The 15,009-nt window shown below is 41.1% G+C and overlaps 1 protein-coding gene across 1 annotated transcript in view; it reads left to right on the forward strand.

Annotated features, from left to right (window-relative positions):
• LOC311112607 (uncharacterized protein) overlaps window positions 1–11,738 on the forward strand; it is a 25,929-nt gene extending 14,191 nt beyond the window's left edge. The window contains exons 3-10 of the mRNA XM_084155755.1: window positions 3,088–3,175; window positions 3,431–3,522; window positions 3,805–3,888; window positions 9,368–9,429; window positions 9,540–9,626; window positions 9,792–9,846; window positions 9,926–10,114; window positions 10,277–11,738. Coding sequence (XP_084011881.1) covers window positions 3,088–3,175; window positions 3,431–3,522; window positions 3,805–3,888; window positions 9,368–9,429; window positions 9,540–9,626; window positions 9,792–9,846; window positions 9,926–10,114; window positions 10,277–11,137 — 1,518 coding nt within the window. The 3' untranslated portion in view covers window positions 11,138–11,738. The remainder of the gene's footprint in view (window positions 1–3,087; window positions 3,176–3,430; window positions 3,523–3,804; window positions 3,889–9,367; window positions 9,430–9,539; window positions 9,627–9,791; window positions 9,847–9,925; window positions 10,115–10,276) is intronic.
• The last annotated feature ends 3,271 nt before the right edge of the window (window positions 11,739–15,009 follow it).

Genomic DNA, 15,009 nt, shown 5'->3' on the forward strand with positions numbered 1-15,009 from the left:
AAAATTTATAAAATTATGTAAAGTGGTTGTCCCACTGGCTATCATAAGGTGAATGCACCCATTTGTAAGTCGTTCTGGATAAGAGCGTCTGCTAAATGACGTAAATGTAAATGTAGTAGTAGCAGTGGCGTGTGGCAGTGGTAGTAATAGTAGTAGTAGTAGTAGTAGTAGTACTAGTAGTAGTAGTAGTAACAGTAGCAGTAGTAGTAGTAGTAGTAACAGTAGTAGTAGTAGTTGTTGTAGTAGTAGTAGCAGTAGTAGTAGTAGTAGTAGTAGTAGTAGTAGTAGTAGCAATAGTAGTAGCAATAGTAGTAGTAGTAGTAGTAGTAGTAGTAGCAGTAGTAGCAATAGTAGTAGTAGTAGTAGTAGTAGTAGTAGTAGTAGTAGTAGTAGCAGCAGTGGCGTGTGGCAGTGGTAGTGGTAGTAGTAGTAGTAGTAGTTATTGTAGCAGTAGTAGTAGTAGTAGCAGCATTAGTAGTTGTAGCAGTAGTAGTAGTAGCAGTAGCAGTAACAGTAACAGTAACAGTAGTAGTAGTAGTAGTAGTTATTGTAGCAGTAGTAGTAGTAGTAGCAGTATTAGTAGTTGTAGCAGTAGTAGTAGTAGCAGTAGCAGTAACAGTAACAGTAGTAGTAGTAGTAGCAGTAGTAGTTGTTTTAGTAGCATTAGTAGTAGCAGTAGTAGCAGTAGTAGTAGTAGTAGTAGTAGTAGTAGTATCAGTGGCAGTGGCAGTGGTAGTAATAGCAGTAGCAGTAGTAGTAGTAGTAGTAGTAACAGTAGTAGTAGTAGTAGTTGTAGTAGTAGTAGTAGCAGTAGAGTAGTTGTAGCAGTATTAGTAGTAATAGGCCTCCCGAGTGGCACAGTGGTCTAAGCACTGCATCGCAGTGCTAGCTGTGCCACTAGAGATCCTGGTTCGTATCCAGGCTCTGTCGTTGCCGGCCGCGACCGGGAGACCCATGGGGTGGCGCACAATTGGCGCAGCGTCGTCCAGGGTAGGGGAGGGAATGGCCGGCAGGGATGTAGCTCAGTTGGTAGAGCAAAGCGTTTGCAACGCCAGGGTTGTGGGTTCGATTCCCACGGGGGGCCAGTATGAAAAAGAATGTATGCACTCACTAACTGTAAGTCGCTCTGGATAAGAGCGTCTGCTAAATGACTAAAATGTAAATGTAAATGTAAGAAGCCCTCCTGTTATCCACTCATTACCTGTATTAACTGCACCTGTTTGAACTCATTACCTGTATAAAAGACACCTGTCCACACACTCAATCAAACAGACTCCAACCTCTCCACAATGGCCAAGACCAGAGAGCTGTGTAAGGACATCAGGGATAAAATTGTAGACATGCACAAGGCTGGAATGGGCTACAGGACAATAGGCAAGCAGCTTGGTGAGAAGGCAACAACTGTTGGCGCAATTATTAGAAAATGTAAGAAGTTCAAGATGACGGTCAATCACCCTCGGTCTGGGGCTCCATGCAAGATCTCACCTCGTGGGGCATCAATGATCATGAGGAAGGTGAGGGATCAGCCCAGAACTACACGACAGGACCTGGTCAATGACCTGAAGAGAGCTGGGACCACAGTCTCAAAGAAAACCATTAGTAACACATTACGCCGTCATGGATTAAAATCCTGCAGCGCACGCAAGGTCCCCCTGCTCAAGCCAGCGTATGTCCAGGCCCGTCTGAAGTTTGCCAATGACCATCTGGATGATCCAGAGGAGGAATGGGAGAAGGTGATGTGGTCTGATGAGACATAAATAGAGCTTTTTGGTCTAAACTCCACTCGCCGTGTTTGGAGGAAGAAGAAGGATGAGTACAACCCCAAGAACACCATCCCAACCGTGAAGCATGGAGGTGGAAACATCATTCTTTGGGGATGCTTTTCTGCAAAGAGGACAGGACGACTGCACCATATTAGGAGGGAGGATGGATGGGGCCATGTATCGCGAGATCGTGGCCAACAACCTCCTTCCCTCAGTAAGAGCATTGAAGATCGGTCGTGGCTGGGTCTTCCAGCATGACAACGACCCAAAACACACAGCCAGGGCAACTAAGGAGTGGCTCCGTAAGAAGCATCTCAAGGTCCTGGAGTGGCCTAGCCAGTCTCCAGACCTGAACCCAGTAGAAAATCTTTGGAGGGAGCTGAAAGTCCGTATTGCCCAGCGACAGCCCCGAAACCTGAAGGATCTGGAGAAGGTCTGTATGGAGGAGTGGGCCAAAATCCCTGCTGCAGTGTGTGCAAACCTGGTCAAGACCTACAGGAAACATATGATCTCTGTAACTGCAAACGAAGGTTTCTGTGCCAAATATTAAGTTCTGCTTTTCTGATGTATCATATACTTATGTCATGCAATAAAATGCAAATTAATTACTTAAAAATCATACAATGTGATTCTCTGGATTTTTGTTTTAGATTCCGTCTCTCACAGTTGAAGTGTACCTATGATAAAAATTACAGACCTCTACATGCTTTGTAAGTAGGAAAACCTGCAAAATCGGCAGTGTATCAAATACTTGTTCTCCCCACTGTATAGATTTATGCGAGAAATAAACATATGGGGGATTGGAAGTGATGCAGACAATTACATTGATGGAAGTTACAATCTATCTGCAATATTAAAGCTGATCTACCCCCCTAAAAAAAATATACAAATACAAAAAAAATAACACATCTTGAGCTCGGCAACCTTCCACCACAGATGTGGAAGGCCGCCATATGCGGATGCGATGGATTGAGACACAGATATCTCTAGGAAAAATTTACGGCTTTTGATGGTGATTTTTTTATTATGTTATTTAGATTGACGCACCGTCAATAGACTCTAGGGGTTTAAATAAAGTTTGATTTGAAGGGAGACACAGCTATGCCTAATTTAGAAACCTTTATTTACATCTTAGTCATTTAGCAGACGCTCTTATCCAGAGCGACTTAAAGTGAGTGAGTGCAAACATTTTCATAATGGCCCCCTGTGGGAAATGATTCCACAACCCTGGCATTGCAAGCGCCATGCTCTCCCAACTGAGCTACAGGGGACTACAAGTAAAGTGTTATGTTTTGATTGAGTACTGTGGTTTTTGCTTTAATAGATCAGTGCTGGAGACACATTCTCTGAGTTTAAAACTATCCTGCAGATAAATCACCCCCATATTTCCAGCCACAAGAACTCTTTCCAAGGTAACTAATGTGTTTCCTTTTCAGTTTAGAGAGACAATGTTAGGGGTGATTTCCCAGATAAAGATTATAACTCCATTGAGAATGCTTTCTAGTCCAGGACTAAACTTAATCTGTGTCTGGGACACCACCCCAATATGTTTGTTGCCACAGTATCAAGTTACCACAGTATCACCATAACATATAAACAGAACAGCAAGCATGCTATAACATTTTGTCACCCAACACTATATTCACACAAACTATGCATTTTTACAGATGATGAAAGTTACTATGTAGTTTTGGACCATTGTGAGGGCAGAAATCTTGCACAGAAGATCAAAGAGAAGAAGCCATTTTCAGAAGAACAGGTTTCTGATCGAATAACATATTGGTCGCGTTCCAGACTGACTACATTGCAGATGTTGCATTTCATCAACCAATGGTTGCATGCCAAGTCATCGACTCTGCAGTCAGGCATCAGATTGCTATATCAAATCTTAGCTGATATGTTCACCTATCAATGCGTTGTGAGATCTGTCAGGCTTCTGCAATGTAGTCAGCCTGGAACGCAGCCATTTCTATTTATGACACTACATCAAAACTTGTTTGTTTCAGGCTAAACATAAATTATGGACTGTATTTCTTCCCAGATCATGGACTGGTTTGTCAAGATCTGCATGGCCCTGAAGCATGTCCATGGCCTGGGCCTTCTTCACAGAGACCTGAGACCACAGGTACAGACTGGTCTGCTAGATGGTTCTCAACCCTCTCCTCAGGGACCCCCAGTTGTTCAATGTTTTTGATCTACTCCAAAGATAGCAAGCCTAAATGTTTTAGTGAACAAATCATCAAGCTGTTGATTAGATGAATCAAGTGTGCTAGTTCAGGGTTACAACAAAATTGAAAATGACTCTCCGAGGAGAGGTTTGAGAAGCACTACTGAACATACAGTATTTGTAGCTTAAAAGCGCCAAATTGGTAATGATTGCAAAGAGACAATGTCTTTCAAGCAGTAACACATTTTTTTTTTATTAAAGAGATTCTCCAGTACTTTTGTACATGTTTTAGCCAGTAGTTTTGAAAGAAGCACTAAGGAGCCAATAGTTGTCCCCCAAAAATGTGTTATATGTCACAGTGCCTATACAATTCTATAACCTCTTCAATTTCTTCACATTTTATTATGTTACAAAGTGGGATTACAATTGATTTCATTTTACATTGTCAACTATCTACACAAAATATTTGGTAAAGTGGAAGATTTGTTTATATATATTTTTTAAAGATCAATGAAAAATAAAACACTAAAATACCAGGATAAGATAAGTATTCACCCCCCTGGGTAAATTCATGTTAGAAACACCTCTGGCAGCGATTACAGCTGTGACTCTTCTTGGTTTAGTCTGATAAGAGCTTTGCACACCTGTATTGTGCAATATTGGCCCATTATTATTTTCATAAATTATTTAAGCTCTGTCAAGGTGTTGGGTCATGGCTTGACTGCAATTGTCAAGTCTTGCCATAGGTTTTCAAGCAGATTCAAGTCAAAACTGTAACTTCACCACTCAGGAACATTCACTGTGTTCTTGGTAAGCAACTCCAGTGAAGATTTGGCTTTGTGTTGTAGGTTATTGTCCTGCTGAAAGTTAAATTCCTCTCCCAGTGTCTGGTGTAAAGCAGACTGAAGCAGGTTTTCCTCTAGGATTTTATCCTGTGCTTAGCTCAATCCTGAAAAACTCCCCAGTCTTTGCTGATGTCAAGCTTACCAATACCATGATGCAGCCACCACCATGCTTGAAAACAAGGAGACAGTCACTCAATGCTGTATTGGATTTGCGCAAAACATAAGGCTTTTAATTTAGGCCCAAAAATATATTCCTTATCTTTTTTTATTTGTATTATTACTTTAGTGCCTTGTTGAATACATATGCATGTTTTGGAAGATGTTTATTCTGTATATTTGTATTCTTCTTTTCACTCTGTTATTTAGGTCAACATTGTGAAGTCACTACAATGTTGTTGATCCTTCCTCAATGTTCTCCAATTATAGCTATTGAACTCTGTAGCTGTTGTAAAATGACCAGTGGCCTCTGGGTGACATCCAGTTTCCTTTCTGTCGTGCAGCTCAGTTCAGAAGGATGACTGTATCTTTAATGTGTCTGGGTGGTTTAATACATTATCCACAGCTGAGAGATATAAGGAAGATCAGGGAACAATTGATGTTGCATGTATTCAACCCCTTTATTTAGGCACAGTAACATCTCCATATACACTGAGTGCACAATGTTTAGAATACTCAGTGTATTTTCATGGGAATTCTACACAGGGACACTCAAAGTCAATATTAAATGCAGCATACTTTATTGTCAATGCACTGGAGAGTTTCCAACCAACTTAATGCATATGTCAATCAGGAGCATCACCAGGGAAGTCCCATTAGTTCTCCTATATATATATATTTACATTTTAGCAGATGCTCTTATCCAGAGCGACTTACAGTTAGTGAGTGCATACATTTTTTTTCATACTAGCCCCCCGTGGGAATCGAACCCACAACCCTGGCGTTGCAAACGCCATGCTCTACCAACTGAGCTACACAGGACTATATACTGCAGAGAAGTCCTATTTTCAGGATTTAGCTTATTCATCATTCATAATTAATTTATCATTAATGTTTGCTTCGTTCATGTGACTGACCAATACTGGGTCATGCATGTGACAGACCAGTACCTCATGAGGCTTCTTCTCTAAGCTGAGACCTTGAAACAGAGATATCTTTCATAATCAAAACAAGGGTCTGGGCGTACTACGAAATTGCAGATACTGATATTGAGGATTTGTTCAATCAGTCACTTGCATGAAAACAGAAATTGGTTATTAGAAAAGCACATCACATTATACTTCCATTTTCTTTTTTTTACTGGTACCGGGGACCTTCAGACAAGTCTTTTCAGGCTTGTGGGTGTCCTACAGAAAAGTTTAACGACATGTAAGTGTTCGTGAGAGACTCACCTTTCCATATTAGTGTGTAGCCCAAACTGTTTGGATGCTACAGATAGAAGTTGGCAGAAGAGCCTGTACCGACTTCATAAGTGTCCAGTGAAGCTTGTGCGGTTTCTTTCACCATTGTGTTCGTGATCATCTTTCCACAGAGGGGTCATTAAAGTTTTTTAGGCCAAACTGTTCTGATTCTGTAGACGTTTTCGTGAAAAGTCAGATTTTCAGGATGTCTCATGGTCAGACAAAAACCACTCTGCCATATCGGCGGATGCAGTGGATTGAGAAGCAGCCTATGAAAAAAACTGATATCTCTAGTTTAATTCTTAAGAGTCAAGCCGTTGGCTAGGGTGCGTGGTACTAAGCTGAGACATGGAATTGTTCTAATTGTTTTAAGATGATCATACCAAGGATCATTTAGCTATTATATTATATCTAGAAGATTTAAGAAAGCGTATGATATCTGTATACACAATATAGTTTATTAGTTTGTACCCCAAATGGTTCGGATGCTACAAGCAGAAGTTGGCACATCAACGGTACCGAATTCAGTTCCTTGGGGCTAAATATGTATTTCTTTTTTTTCTTCTTTTTTTTGTAGCTGCCACGCCTCCCAGGGGTCAAATTTGTGGTGGCACCATATCTATATCTTTCAATATTTCAATTTAGCCGCCCACGCACTACTAGTTTACAAAAAAATAAAATGCTTTTCATTCTTCCATATTAATACAGAAATAATGGTACATCATCTTTTGTTGTCGGTAACTAGTTGCTTGCCAAAGTCCTAATATTTCAGAACGATCATAAAAAGGGTTTCCAAATTATGACTTGTTGGCGCTTTTAGAGTAATTTTGTACATAGTCATTATCTCTTTAAAAAGACAAAGGTTAATGAAAGTTATCCAGAATATAGCCTTTATGGGGGACAATTAACTGTACAGTCCATTCGGAAAGTATTCAGACCCCTTGACTTCTTCCACATTTTGTACGTTACAGCCTTATTCTAAAATTGATTAAATAAAAACAAATCCTAATCAATCTACACACAATACCCCATAATGACAAAGTGAAAACAGGTATTTAGTATTTTTTGCAAATACATTAAAAATAAACAACATAAATACCTTATTTACATAAGTGTTCAGACCGTTTGCTATGAGACTCGAAATTGAGCTCAGGTGCATCCTGTTTCCATTGATCATCCTTGAGATATTTCTACAACTTGATTGGAGTTCACCTGTGGTAAATTTAAATCGATTGGACATGATTTGGAAAGACACACACCTGTCTACATAAGGTCCCACAGCTGACAATGCATGTTTGGTATGATGAGTTTCTCGGGTATCAAATAATCAAGGATGCAAGGGTATACTTAGACACTTTGTAGAAAGTTAATGCAAATGTTTAATGATCGGTACCGGGTCCGTTACAACAAAGGACAGAGCTTTGCTTCTTGGTATCACGAACTGATTTGAACCAAGAGTTACTCTCCCGTATATATACAATCTGTTACCAGTTTCTTCAAGCACCTCTGGTAACCCTCAGTGGTCACTCCCTTCTTTGATGTTTATTACCCTTTACCCCAAGTCAGTATATCCTGTCCATCAATGATTCTAAGATCAACCTCAGTAATCTCCTTTGACGTAAGGAATGCAGACTCTGTGGCACCAAGACACTTATATACTAACTCTCCCCTGGTCACACAACACTATTAAATGACATCATTACAATGTCAGAGGAAAAATCAAGCCATGAGATCGAAAGAATTGTCTGTAGAGCATTGAGACAGGATTGTGTTGAGGCACAGATCTGGGGAAGAGCCCCATAAAATGTCTGCGGCATTGAAGGTCCCCAAGAACACAGTGGCCTCCATCCTTCTTAAATGGAAGAAGTTTGGAACCACCAAGACTCTTCCTAGAGCTGGCCACCCGGCCAAACTGAGCAAGCGGGGGAGAAGGGCCTTGGTCCGGGTGGTGACCAAGAACCTGATGGTCACTCTGACAGAGCTCCAGAGTTCCTCTGTGGAGATGGGATAACCTTCCAAGCCTTTATGTTAGTGGCCAGAAGGAAGCCACTCCTCAGTAAAAGACACATGGCAGCCTGTTTGGAGTTTGCCAAAAGGCACCTAAAGGTCTCTCAGACGATGAGAAACAAGATTCTCTGGTCTGATGAAACCAAGATTGAACTCTTTGGCCTGAAAGTTAAGCATCACGTCTGGAGAAAACCAGGCACAATCCCTACGGTGAAGCATAGTGGTGGCTGCATCATGCTGTGGGGATGTTTTTCAGCGGCAGGGACTGGAAAACTACAAGCATTTTGCTACACCCTCAAAAACATCTGCTAAACACATATATGTGACCAATAAAATGTGATTTGATTTCTCTAGTCAGGATTGAGATAAAGATGACCGGAACAAAGTACAGAGAGATCCTTGATGAAAACCTGCTCCAGAGTGCTCAGGACCTCAGACTGGGGCTAAGGTTCACCTTCCAACAGGACAATGACCCTAAGCCTCTGAATGTCCTTGAGTGGCCCAGCCAGAGCCCGGACTTGAACCTGATCGAACATCTCTGGAGAGACCTGAAAATAGCTGTGCAGCGATGCTCCCCATCCAACCTGACAGAGCTTGAGAGAATCTGCAGAGAAGAATGCAAGAAACTCCCCAAATATTTACATTTACATTTTAGTCATTTAGCAGACGCTCCTATCCAGAGCGACTTACAGTTAGTGAGTGCATACATTATTTTTTTTATTTTTCATACCCCCCGTGGGAATCGAACCCACAACCCTGGCATTGCAAACGCCACGCTCTACCAACTGAGCTACGTCCCCGCCGGCCATTCCCTCCCCTACCCTGGACGACGCTGGGCCAATTGTACGCCGCCCCATGGGTCTCCCGGTCGCGGCCGGCTACGACAGAGCCTGGAAATACTGGTCTGCCAAGCTTGTAGTGTCATTCCCAAGGATGACACTACTTTTTTCTAAATGTGAAAGAAATTCTAAAAACCTGTTTTTGCTTTGTCATTATGGTGTATTGTGTGTAGATTGAAAACGATTTAATCGATATTAGAATAAGGCTGTAACGTAACAGAATGTAGAAAAAGTCAAGGGGTCTGAATACTTTCCAAATGCACTGTATATGTTATTTGATGAGAAGTAAAATGTTAATTAGATGTTTTGTTTTCACTTAACTAAATATATATATTTTTTTCTACACTAGAATATATTCCTTACAGAATTTGGGACACTTTGTTTGGGAGATTTCGGAAGAGTCAATGAAAAGTATGGTACTTTTTTATGTATAATTATAAACTGGTCAAAATGAATTTGAATACATGAAGGAGTTACATCCTGTTTCATGATTGTCTGCTAATGGGTTTCTCTCCTACCAGTGCTTCCCAATCTGGATCTTCAGACGATGGAATGGTGGGTTATTTAGGCCCAGAGATTCTGACTGGTAAAGTTTATGACACCAAAAGGTAAATTCTAAATAAAAACAAACACAAATATATGAAAGGGGATCTATAACCCTGTGATGTCATATGTTTGGCCGAAGCAAAGATAATATTTCTATAATAGACATTTGCCTCCAATGTGAAATCACCATGGATAATGAAATATCAATGCATTTCCCTCCTTTGCAGTGATATTTGGTCCTTGGGATGTGTGCTATATGAGTTGTGTATGCTTCGGTGTGCAGTAAGTAATGCCTCCATCTCCTTATTTGCCTCTTGCTAATGTAACATGCAGTGTGATAGTAACAGCTCTTTCTTCACAGTTCGCTGCAGCAAGCACAATCAAGCTCATCCCCAAAATACTGGGAGGTCCTTATCCATCTCTCCCAGAGAGTTTCTCACCTGAGCTCCATGAACTACTGTGTGACGTCTTTCAACAAGACCCAACCAGCAGACCTTCAGCTGGTGAAATCCTATCAAAACCCTTCATTATCAGTTTCCTCACAAAAAAGGTTTGCAATACAAGATGATATGATAAAATCGTACCATTTGTTTGTTTGTTCATTAATTAATTCATCCATCCATGAATTCCTTCCTTCCTTCCTTCCTTGAGTCAAATTATCTGTTTGTCTGTCCACCCATTCATCCATCTATCTAAATACATTTTCTTACAGAATGAAAAAACTGTGGAGGAGCTCCAGACAAACTTGGACAATCTGAGAATGCTGGCAGACAGCTTGGAGTGTGTGCACCAGGGCGCCACCATAGGCAGTTTGACAGGAGGTGTTATTGGGGCAGCTGGAGGAATCACTTCTATAGTAGGCCTCATCCTGGCTCCCTTCACTCTGGGCGCATCCCTGATCGTCACAGGAGTGGGTGTTGGGGTGGCTGTCGCTGGTGGAGCCACAGCCGGAGTATCCAACATCACCAACATGGTCAATCAGTCTACCGACCGCAAAGCCATCAAGAGCATCATCAAGGAGTTCCAGGAGAAGATGAACTCTGTGGTGACATCTCTACAAAACATTGCTGAGGGTATCGAGACACAGAGGATGAGTGGCTCCTTTACCACAGAAATAGGTAGTTTAAATGTAGAGAAGCTAGTAAATGCTGGGGCGAGGGTTGGGAGGGGCCTAGGGAGCATCCCAGAGCTCGTCCGATTGTTCCAAGTGGCCAACATTGGCAAGGTAGCAGCCCAAACTGCAAGGGCAGTGCGTGTGGCAGAGATGGCGACAGGAATATTCTCTGCTTTCTTTGTAGCAGTTGATATCTTCTTCATCGCCATGGATGCCAAAGAGATCCACAACATCCAACAGGCAAAGGCTGAGAAACAGTCTAGTGATAGCAGTAAGTTAGAAGTGATGGACACATACTCCACGACTGAGCTGAACCCTGGGTGTGTGGAACCAAAGGCTGAGGTCAAGTCAGAGACAATGAAGTTCGTCCAGACAATCAGACAGACAGCTGATCAGTTACAGGAGAGCCTGGACGAACTGAGTGACGTCCTGTCATTCATTCCTAAGATAGAGGACTGATACTTAGTCAAGTGAAACTATACACAGTTGTAGTGATTGTAAAAGATGCAGAAACAAGAAATAGAGCAGATTAAATCATTCATTGAGACATAACTTCTCTGTAAAACACAGGGATGGGCGATGTGACTTTGAGAGCCAGATAGGCCTTTAGGTTTAAGGCGTGAGCAAATTCCCTTTTCTGTTCTTCAATCCTTGCACAAATCAGCTATGATAAGTAGATTGTAGAGACATAAGTATATATCTCACAAATCAGCTATGATAAGTAGATTGAGAGAGAGATCTACATAAGTATACAGTATATCTCAGCTTTAGTACTGAAGTGCTTTCCTTTCCGGTTATTACAGTTGACCTGTTTGATCTGTATATTATTTTCTTACATCAAATTATATCAGTTGTATTACACAACTACAAAATTGTCAGTTGTTTCAAACTTATAACAGCCTACATGAAGTGGTGATGGTGATTGTATTGAAGTGTAATTGTTGCAATACATATTTTGAAGAAAAAAAATGATATTATTCTGGGAAAACAACGTTTATACAATATAATCCTAATCTATAAATGTCTGCTTACAAACATAATAAAATATTTTTTAACTCAATATACGTTTTGTCTTATTGAAAATATTAAACAGATCATATAGAAAAAGATAACTTAACATAGCAACTTGACAATCATATTTTTTGTCCCACTTCTGCTGTGTCCATGATTGATAAATGAATAACTAATTAAATAGTATAACAATGAATCAGCTAAACAGAAAATAAACAGTTCAAAATATGACCTTGGAAATTCAATTCAACATCACCTAAAAATACTTATAATACGTTTGAAAACAATGTCAAATGGATGTAAATATAAACTAATTATATACAGTGAGCTCCAAAAGTGTTGGGAAAGGGCAACATTGTTTGTTGTTTTGGCTCTGTACTCCAGCCCTTTGGACTATAAATGATACAAGTGCAGACTGACAGCTTTCATTTCAGGGCATTTTCATCCATATTGGGTGGGACGTTTCAAAATTATAGCACTTTGTATACATAGTCCCCCCATTTCACTTATACAGTACACAGTATGTACTACTAACATTAACAGATTATATTTCTAGCATTAACTTTTCTCAGCATGGCGCCCATTTGTCCCTGTCTTACTGTCGCGAATGACATGTTAATGACAGATCGGTATCTTAATGCATTTTTGTTATGTGAATTATTTAACAAACTATTTTAGTGTCTCTGTGCGTCTCCCAAAAGTTTGTAAGTCTTTTGGGATTTATGTAACGGCCAGAGTCCCGGTCTGCATAGTCAGAGATATTTATTCATTGAGAATTCTGAAACAAAATGGGGGTACAATCCTTTTATACACATAAGTCATACTAAAAATCCTGCCCCCCCGAACCCCCCCCCCCTTAGGCGGCCTGTATTTTTCCACTATACACATCTTGTAAACACACACACACCTCGGCTCAGCTCATGTTTTCCTCTGCTCTCCTGACCATCACTGTTCTTATCTTTTCCCACTCCTTGCTCGGCCAGGTGCAGATATCGCATCCTCCCTAAATTGGGAGGCCCCTTTATCTTGGTTTAGACAGTTCTCCATTGTTGTCTGGTCTAACTCTTACTCACATTGCTAAATAGTAGCTCAATGGTAACTTACTGGTCCTACACTCACACATTTCTAACACATTATACACAGTTTCAGGGTGTAATAATTAGTAATTAATAATTAATCTATCAATCCACCCTTTGACTAAATATTACGCACATACAAAATATATGTTGTTATAGAAATAAATCACACTCATTGAAGTATATAAGTTGGTTTGCATATAAAAACATTAAAAAGTGTCTCATTCAATACAGGTTCATCAGGGTTACCCCGTGATTAAAAACGTAATGTTACTATTTAGCAATGGTACCTAACCTGTTTACCCACTATCTGGAAATAACAGTCTAAGCCTATAGTGAATAGCATTTGCTTCATCACATCCTGCAATATTGATTAATTAGTACATCATACTTAAAACGAGACTTTAATACACAAAAGTCATTACAATAACTTTTAAACTAGAGATTTGTAGTTCTAGGTTAACATCCAATCACAGCTCTTCGTTAGATTTTCACTGCAACCTTCACACATTAGAACTAAGAAAAGTTTCGTCCAGTCTCAAACTATCTGAATCGTCATCATCCTCCACCAAGCCTGGTAGGTCATATCCTTCATTCCTTAGGTCGGAGTCCGGGATTGGGCCGTATCTCACCATCTGTTGGGAAACTGCCTTCTCCATCGCCTTGCTCACCAACCCTCGGACACAGGGAATAAGACAACATCCACAAAGAACAAGCATACCCATAGAAGCTATAGCTGCACCCAGAATAGTTACAACAATAGTTTTCCATTTACCAAATATGTTATCAAACCAACCGTTTAGGGAGCTATCAATACCAGAGTTCTCAGCCAGTTCGTTCGCCAGCGTGGTGAGTCCCTGAAGCGCTTTGGTCACGGACCCGTCCGGTGCTGTATTGTTGGGGATGAAAGTACAGCACATAGATCCAAACAGAACACAAACTCCGCCCCGCTCAGCCAAAAGCATATCTAAAGCTATTCTATTCTGCCATGCCATTAAGCTAGTTGCCGCTGTCTGCTCAGCCAATCCCTTTATTGCATCACGAGTGTGGTTTATAAATCTTTGCTGGTTATAGTAAATATAATTTATCCAATCTACGTTTTTATTAATTGTTGACCACCAGAAAAGACTTGATTCAAACCCAGCTGCGATCTTATTCCTAGCTTTGAATTCTTCTGGAACCCCTCGAGGTACTCCTATCCCATCAATATATATCCTTTCATCAAAGGATCCCGGGAGGAGGTCCCGCTTTCTACGTGACAACTCACCAGTCTCTGACACGTTTGATTGTTTGATGAGAGTGAAGGGCATTACCAGCTGAGCTAGCGCACAGGTTCCTGTCCAATTAGTATGTAGGTGAGGCCACAGTCTGTCATCACCACAAAACCACCAGATGTCAGCACAGGCCTGGTGTTGGTTCCTAAAATCCTCTGGCTGCAACAAAGAGGAGAGATTAGTCATGGTCTCTTTAGTTGTGACATTCTCTGTGTGGGAGCAGGAGCTAAGATGCCCTACCCTGTATCCTATTTATCAGTCCTAGAGAAACAATAGTAAGACTCCCCTGAGACTTCAAACGGAGGTAACCTAGGTCGGGGTGACTTTGTTATCGGGGGATACAGATAGTGCAAGTTACTACAAGACTCCTTCACCACATTCCCAGGTGGCTTGAACAATTTAATCATGCAAGATAAACCTGACGGAGAGTTAAAGCCCGTCAAGGGGAATGGAGTAGTTGTTAACCTTGGTTTGGCTGTCCCACAGGCATAACAGTCCTCTTTAGACATAGTTCTTGCCGTATACTGAATCCATTCCAACCACAAGTTAGGATCCCTGTACCCCGTCTCCACCTGTACTACTTCCTTCAGGTCTATAGTTTGCACTATCTTCACCATGGCCCCGGTCTCACTACCTCCCTCAGAGATGTTTACTCTATAGGGTGCCCCAGTTGAAGAGGATATCTTACTTGTCAGGTCTGTAACATCTGCTGGGTTGATTACTACCCAGAAAGCCACTAATGGGTCTCCACAACATTTGCGGTCAAATCCTATGTACCACATTCCCTCATCCGTAGCCTTTACCTGTTTTAGCGTAATTCGGACTTTCAGACAGTACCTACCCTTATATGGGTCGCACTGCCATTTCTGGTAATTCCCTACTTTCACAATACTCCACCTGTCCTTAAACTGTGTATGGAGATTGACATATCCCCCTCGCTCGGTATGAGCAACTACATGGTCCCAGGATG

The sequence above is a fragment of the Coregonus lavaretus genome (genome assembly GCF_964263955.1).
Source record: "Coregonus lavaretus genome assembly, chromosome: 39".
Taxonomy (NCBI): Eukaryota; Metazoa; Chordata; class Actinopteri; order Salmoniformes; family Salmonidae; genus Coregonus; species Coregonus lavaretus.